This window comes from Etheostoma spectabile, chromosome 8, assembly GCF_008692095.1.
Source record: "Etheostoma spectabile isolate EspeVRDwgs_2016 chromosome 8, UIUC_Espe_1.0, whole genome shotgun sequence".
Taxonomy (NCBI): domain Eukaryota; kingdom Metazoa; phylum Chordata; class Actinopteri; order Perciformes; family Percidae; genus Etheostoma; species Etheostoma spectabile.
This window is the reverse complement of record NC_045740.1, coordinates 6388338-6395861: the sequence shown is the minus strand read 5'-3', so window position 1 is coordinate 6395861 and position 7524 is coordinate 6388338. Positions and strand designations below refer to the sequence as shown.

The 7524-nt window shown below is 40.3% G+C and overlaps 2 protein-coding genes across 2 annotated transcripts; one reads left to right on the top strand and one right to left on the bottom strand.

The window, feature by feature from the left end:
* LOC116694340 (intestinal mucin-like protein) lies at nt 1-4538 on the bottom strand. Its single transcript, XM_032524047.1, has 18 exons — nt 4376-4538; nt 4102-4276; nt 3754-4001; nt 3396-3579; nt 3094-3304; nt 2806-2981; nt 2548-2617; nt 2230-2330; nt 2111-2142; nt 1840-2017; nt 1619-1723; nt 1483-1523; nt 1248-1370; nt 1027-1125; nt 802-930; nt 664-703; nt 460-583; nt 1-328 (listed from the first exon to the last, which is right to left on the bottom strand). The coding sequence occupies exons 1-18, from the start codon at nt 4523-4525 to the stop codon at nt 118-120; spliced, it is 2397 nt and encodes a 798-aa protein (XP_032379938.1). The 5' UTR covers nt 4526-4538; the 3' UTR covers nt 1-117.
* A 204-nt stretch (nt 4539-4742) lies between these two features.
* Nucleotides 4743-7518, top strand: LOC116694757 (uncharacterized). Its single transcript, XM_032524629.1, has 11 exons — nt 4743-4753; nt 4866-5006; nt 5070-5251; nt 5369-5503; nt 5588-5653; nt 5717-5782; nt 6032-6097; nt 6161-6352; nt 6479-6570; nt 7082-7226; nt 7407-7518. Exons 1-11 carry the CDS (start codon nt 4743-4745, stop codon nt 7412-7414), a joined length of 1104 nt encoding a protein of 367 aa, XP_032380520.1. The 3' UTR covers nt 7415-7518.
* The last annotated feature ends 6 nt before the right edge of the window (nt 7519-7524 follow it).

Sequence of the window (7524 nt, the reverse complement as noted above, 5' to 3'; positions counted from 1 at the left end):
CAAAGTTGCATATTTGTATTTATTTTGATTGATAAATATTCTCTTTACAAAGCTTTGTAAGAGATGTAATGATTGTTAACACATAATGGGAAGAAACTTTTACATCCCACATCCAGTTTACACCAGTGTGGAGCTTTTCCTCCTACGGACGGGTTGTGCAGCAGCTCTGGTGCAGTCTGTGTGGCCGCAGCCACACTCCTCCACATGGATGTATGAGTAGGGAACTACATCTCCATTCAGGCAGTGCAAGTCAACAGTGCGATTGCTGGAGCGAGTCTCCCTACAGCAGGAACAAGAATGCTGCATAGCAGCTGCTGCTTCAGAGTACCTAAAGAAAGCAGAGGCAGTATTGATTAATAACTCAAAATCTACTACTACTAAACATTTTTAAAATATCCATATCTTAATGGGGTTATTACTATGCAGAGGAATAAGAAATTTTAGAGATATTGTCCTTACTTAGTGAAAGTGTTGCAGGATCCTTCACAATATGGCATTTCTACCTCCTGGTTGGACTGACAGCCCTTGTGCATAATGTGTGTTTTCATGAGTACTACCTTGCAGGCCTTCTCCCTCTCCACACCTTTTCAAAAGAAACACACAATTGGCTTGTTTTCATTTGAGGTACCCTATACCAAAAAGTAAAGTAAATGCCATACTCACAGATTTTACAACAGCCATTTGCTGCAGTCTGAATTGTGCCCTATGGAGGGGTAGTCACAACATCAACATAATTAGTTTTAACGTGTGTTCTCACAGACAATCCTGATTCATTTATTGAAAGTCGTAAATAATACTTACAGGTTGGCAGTTGCTCTGCTGGAATGGTGGGCAGACAATTTGTGAATTGAACGTTGTTAAAGTGTCACCGACCTCAATACAGGTGTAATGCTGACACTTATTCTCAGTTGGTGACCAGGTCTCTCCTGGCTATAGAGTAATGAAATACAGATATAGTACAGATATCAAAAGGTAATTTAGGCTATTTAACATTATCATGTGGAATCAAAGCCAACAGAGACTTACCTTCAAGAGCTTCTTGGTATTATTAACACTGACGACACAGTGTGTCTGTACACACGTTCCACAGCATTCATCTGAATTAGTTTCCACATATTCATATCCCTGAGAGAAAAAGAAGAAATTAAGATGCCAAGTCCAGTTTTACAAGTTCATTCTCTCAGAAAAGAGACAAAACAATTTGTATGTATTGTGTGTATGAATATAATAGGTGTAATTACTCTTACCCTGTCACAGTCTTCTTGACATTTCTGAAACTCACAACGTATCTTGAATAGACCAGAACCAGGGTCCAACTCATTGGTGCAGGTACAATCCTGACATAGAGGCGCAGGAACTGAAGAGCCAGGCTAGCAAATAAAGAAGAAATGTATTCATACTTTAGTGCTTTTAGCCATAAATAACTTGTGCAGCAGAAATCATTAAAATAACATATATGATTTTTCCGTTTCCTTTTTTTACCTGGTATTCATTGTCTTTGTGTACACAAACTCTTTTAGGCTCTAGAAAATATTAAGACAATGGAAATTACATGTGTTAAGTGCCACTACCATTATTAGGTTTTATGAACAAGCAAACTATGAATTAATGTGCTTACCACATCTATGTTCTGGACAGCATTTACCCTCAGGAACACTGACAACTGGCATATATCCTGCTGGACAGTTCATGTCAGTGATTGGGCATGTGTTGCTGTGGCATTCTGTGGAGATGATTAATGGGGGACAGTAAATAGTTCAAAACAATCAAGATTGGTATCAATGTATAGCATTCTGAAAACTCTGGAGGACAAATGTGCCTTAATGCTAAATGTCTTACGGCAAACAAAAGTAGAACAGCAGTGGTCTGATGGCATAGTTTGGTTGACAAGGACAAACCCGGGACCAGTGCAATGTGTTATAGGTGGTGTCGGGCATGCCTTTTGCTTGCAAGTCACAGTCTTGGTGGACTCCTCACAAATGCAGTTTTGGCATTTGTACTCAAACCTCTCATTAAACTGAAAGAATTTACCACAGTAGTGACTTAATTGTCTCTTTCAAGTAAATAACACAAGTTATGATTTTAATTGAACATGACTAGAACTACTCACCTGACGAGGAATGCCCTCAGGATCAAGACATCCTGTTGAAAAATAAGCCATTCATGATTGATACCATATATTCCGCTCAATGTTAAGACTAAAGAATATACAGTATATACCACACTTACCACAGATACTAACACATATGCCAGAGTCTTTGTTAAAGAGTTTCATTCCATCAGGACAAAAGCAGCCCTCTGTGGTGTAATTCATGGATGGTTCATTGGTACTGTAATATTGAATCATCAAGAAAGAACAATTAGTTTACATTATTTCTTTAAGATCACTAAAACATAGTTAATTTAAAACACTGTATTATACTCTACTAATTGCTACAACAAGAAACATCTATTGCCACTATCCATTAGGATTTTTGTAACAGATTATGCTAATGTGCACAATGAACTGGAAATAAAAATACACTACATTTTTTTTATTAAACTTACTTGTCTTCACAGGTTGGCTGTTCTGCAGGACCACATGGCTTGTAAACTTTGTTTGATGGGCAGTCACTCGCTGTTAGTGGAGAAAAGAATTCAATTGGGTCTTTTTAAAATGGATACTGCCAACCTACTGTATATATAATACAATTTGCAGCAGCCTTTTCAATGTTTGCTGGAAGCAACACAAGTAAATAATTAAGTTGCCCCTCTTGATGTTACTGATCCCAGCATATACAGTAACATAATGATGGGGTTGCTTACCACACAACCTGGTGTGGTTCCTCCAGTGCACACAAACCCCAGCTTGAGCACAGGCAGCAGCATAAGTCTGCAAACTTGTACAGTCCACAGCTGGGTTGGAAACATGGCAGCTATCAAAAACACAACCTCGATAGAAATTGTCAGGAGAGACGAAGGGATGGCACGCTGCAAAGAGACTGTAAAGTAAAACACAAACAAAAAATCAAATACAGATTGTGTTTGAACTGCAATATGTCAGACTTATTGGGATGCATGTGAATTGCTACAATAGATTAGATATTTGTCTACCTGCTTTTAAGCAGGTGACATATGGAATCTGGTTTGCATGGAGTTAGGGTTGGTGGAAGTTCAGGCATGTCAGTGGGCAAAACAGAAGGTATTTGGCAATTGGGTAGGTTAATGTGTTTTGCAGGCCAATAGTCGGCCATCACGGCACAATTTTCCACCAGCTGGCCTTCAGGCAACCTGCAGTCATCAGCCTGGTTGTTATTGCATGTTCCTGATGGTAGAAGCACAAAACAGTTAATATTATAGTCTTACTTCAAACAAATTATTTACCATATGGCTACTGGAGAGAGACATGTTCTCACCACAATGGCCCTGTGTGTTCTTGCCAAAGTATTGATATGGAAGGGTCACACTAAAGCCAGTTATTCCAAATGTGATGACCACTTTTAAGTGAGGGATCTCCAAAACCAAGTTAATGCCAGAGTCCAAGATCCTAACACCTTGTTGTGAATAAGGTAGTTTCAGACGTACTCCGTTTTTCAGTGCCTAAAGGTAAAAAGTGAATACATTATATGACAAAAAAATATATAATAATCTATGACAAAAGCATACAATATTGCTATTACATCTCCACACAGGCAGTAATAATCTGTTGGAAGTTATTTTTCAAGTTTTCATAAAATACAACAAACTTTCATATGATCATAAATATAGTTTTACCTCCAACTGTGCTGCTCCAAGAAGGTTATGATTTAAAAGTGTGACAACTTCCATTTGGTATGATATAATTATTGATCGCGGACAAGAAACATCTTCAGTGGGATCACAGAAGACATTGTCAATATAAATATTTAAGTTATGTTTTGGTAAAATCTCTTCCATCAAGACGTAAGTACAGTTTCCTTGATAACTGTAGTACAATCCATCAAATGTAATGTAATGAGGATCTCCCCAGCCTTCACATACACCTAAAAAACAAACAAAAAATTCTGTTCAAAATGTATCTTAAAGAGAATCATATGAGTCAATAAACATGTCATACATCCTTTTAACCACAAAAGGGCTTACAGTCACAAGCGTAATGCTGGCAGCAGTAGAAGTCATCATACACAAGAACTGGTTTCTTTCCATTGGTACAAGTGATGTTCTCAAGGGGTGGACATTCATATGGAATTATTTCAATTGTATTGTTCTCAATGCATCTGGCCATGGTGCAGTTGCACAAAAAGAACGTCTCATTTTGCTGATGTAAAGAGAAAAAAGGGAAAATCAGTATAAAGAAAGAATTGTGCAACACATGCAAATATATATTTTAAAGTGCTAGATATATTAAGATTCTTACTGTTACATTCCATTCAGGGCAGGTAGGTACAGGTGTTGTGGGTGTGGGTGTAGGCATGGTTGGGTTGTTGCAAATTATTGTTGTGTTAAGAATCTCACAAATATCAGAACATATCATTGTGAGACATACACCTGATCCAATGTCTTTCATGTATAATATTACATCACCTAAAGGTGAGAAAGAAGATGAAGAATATATTAAACAGGAGTAAATCGTACAAGAAAAGTTAAAGTCATAAAACTTGTTTTTATCAAAGACATAATTGTGTTTTTGTTCTTACCTGGTCTATAGTATGTTTCATTAACAAAGCAGAAACATTCTGTAGTGGCAGAAATTTGGGGTCGAGTTGGAGGCACTGATGTCGATAATGGCGGAGCAGTGAAAGGTGTTTCAAATGTTGGACCTGTAATGATTGTAGTTGGCGCTTCAGTTGTGGTGGCAGGTTCAGTTGGTAGGGTTGTAGATTTTGTGGTTGTGGTTGGCTCTTGAGTTGCAATAGTAGTAGGTTTAGTTGGTGGGGTTGTAGATCGTGTAGTTGTGGTTGGCTCTTCAGTTGTTGTAGTAGTAGGTTCGGTTGGTGGGGTTGTAGATTTTGTGGTTGTGGTTGGCTCTTTAGTTGTAGTAGTGGTAGGTTCAGTTGGTGGGGTTGTAGATGTTGTGGTTGTACTTGGCTCCTCTGTTGTTGTAGTAGTAGTAGGTTCAGTTGGTGGGGTTGTAGATTGCGTAGTTGTGGTTGGCTCTTCAGTTGTTGTAGTAGTAGGTTTGGTTGGTGGGGTTGTAGATTTGTGGTTGTGGTTGGCTCTTTGGTTGTAGTAGTAGTAGTAGGTTCAGTTGGTGGGGTTGTAGATTCTGTGGTTGTGGTTGGCTCTTTGGTTGTTGTAGTACTAGGTTTAGTTGGTGGGGTTGTAGATTTTGTGGTTGTGGTTGGCTCTTTGGTCGTGGAGGTTGTAGGTTCAGTTGGTGGGGTTGTAGATGTTGTGGTTGGTTCTACAGTTGTGGTAGTAGTAGGTTCTGTTGGTGGGGTTGTAGATTTTGTGGTTGTGGTTGGCTCTTCAGTTGTGGTAGTAGTAGGTTCAGTTGGTGGGGTTGTAGATGTTGTGGTTGTGGTTGGCTTTTCAGTTGTGGTTGGCTCTTCAGTTGAGGTAGTAGTAGGTTCAGTTGGTAGGGTTGTAGATTTTGTGGTTGTAGTTGGCTCTTTAGTTGTAGTAGTAGTAGGTTCTGTTGGTGGGGTTGTAGATTTTGTGGTTGTGGTTGGCTCTTCAGTTGTAGTAGTAGTAGGTTCAGTTGGTGGGGTTGTAGATTTTGTGGTTGTAGTTGGCTCCTCAGTGGTTGTAGTAGTAGAAGGTTCAGTTGGTGGGGTTGTAGATTGTGTGGTTGTGGTTGGCTCTTCAGTTGTAGTAGTAGTTGGTTCAATTGGTGGGGTTGTAGATGTTGTTGTTGTAGTTGGCTCAGTTGTTGTAGTAGTAGGTTCGGTTGGTGGAGTTGTAGATTGTGTGGTTGTGGTTGGCTCTTTGGTTGTAATAGTTGTTGGTTCAGTTGGCGGGGTTGTAGATTTTGTGGTTGTGGTAGGCTCTTTGGTTGTGGTAGTAGTAGGTTCAGTTGGTGGGGTTGTAGCTTTTGTTGTTGTAGTTGGCTCCTCAGTTGTTGTAGTAGTAGGTTCGGTTGGTGGGGTTGTAGATTGTGTGGTTGTGGTTGGCTCTTCCGTTGTTGTTGTAGTAGTAGGTTCAGTTGGTGGGGTTGTAGATTTTGTGGTTGTAGTTGGCTCTTTGGTTGTAGTAGTAGTAGGTTCAGTTGGTGGGGTTGTAGATTTTGTGGTTGTGGTTGGCTCTTTGGTTGTGGTAGTAGTAGGTTCAGTTGGTGGGGTTGTAGATTTTGTGGTTGTAGTTGGCTCCTCAGTTGTTGTAGTAGTAGAAGGTTCAGTTGCTGGGGTTGTAGATTGTGTGGTTGTGGTTGGCTCTTTGGTTGTGGTAGTAGTAGGTTCAGTTGGTGGGGTTGTAGATTTTGTGGTTGTAGTTGGCTCCTCAGTTGTTGTAGTAGGAGGTTTGGTTGGTGGGGTTGTAGATTTTGTGGTGGTGGTTGGCTCTTCAGTTGTAGTAGTACTAGGTTCAGTTGGTGGGGTTGTAGATTTTGTGGTTGTGGTTGGCTCTTTGGTTGTGGTAGTAGTAGGTTCAGTTGGTGGGGTTGTAGATTTTGTGGTTGTAGTTGGCTCCTCAGTTGTTGTAGTAGGAGGTTTGGTTGGTGGGGTTGTAGATTTTGTGGTGGTGGTTGGCTCTTCAGTTGTAGTAGTAGTAGGTTCAGTTGGTGGGGTTGTGGATTTTGTGGTTGTAGTTGGCTCCTCAGTTGTTGTAGTAGTAGAAGGTTCAGTTGGTGAGGTTGTAGATTGTGTGGTTGTGGTTGACTCTTCAGTTGTAGTAGTAGTAGGTTCGGTTGGTGGGGTTGTAGATTGTGTGGTTGTGGTTGGCTCTTCAGTTGTTGTAGTAGTAGTAGGTTTGGTTGGTGGAGTTGTAGATTTTGTGGTTGTGGTTGGCTCTTTGGTTGTAGTAGTAGTAGGTTCAGTTGGTGAGGTTGTAGATTTTGTGGTTGTGGTTGGCTCTTCAGTTGTAGTAGTAGTAGGTTCAGTTGGTGGGGTTGTAGATTTTGTGGTTGTGGTTGGCTCTTTGGTTGTAGATAGTAGTTGGTTCAGTTGGCGGGGTTGTAGATTGTGTGGTTGTGGTTGGCTCTTCCGTTGTTGTTGTAGTAGTAGGTTCAGTTGGTGGGGTTGTAGATTTTGTGGTTGTGGTTGGCTCTTTGGTTGTAGTAGTAGGTTCAGTTGGTGGGGTTGTAGATTTTGTGGTGTGGTTGGCTCTTCATTGTAGTAAGTTCTGGTTCATTTTTGGGTGGTTATTTTGGTGGTTGTTGGTTGGCTCTTTGGTTGTGGTAGTAGTAGGGTTCAGTTTGGTGGGTTTAGATTTTGTTGTTGTTGGCTCTCAGTTGTTGTAGTAGTAGGTTTGGTTGTGTGGTGTGTAGATTTTGTGTTGTGTTGGCTCTTTAGGTTTGTAGTAGTAGTAGGTTCAGTTGGTGGGGTTGTGGATTTTGTGGTTGTAGTTGGCTCCTCAGTTGTTGTAGTAGTAGAAGGTTCAGTTGGTGAGGTTGTAGATTGTGTGGTTGTG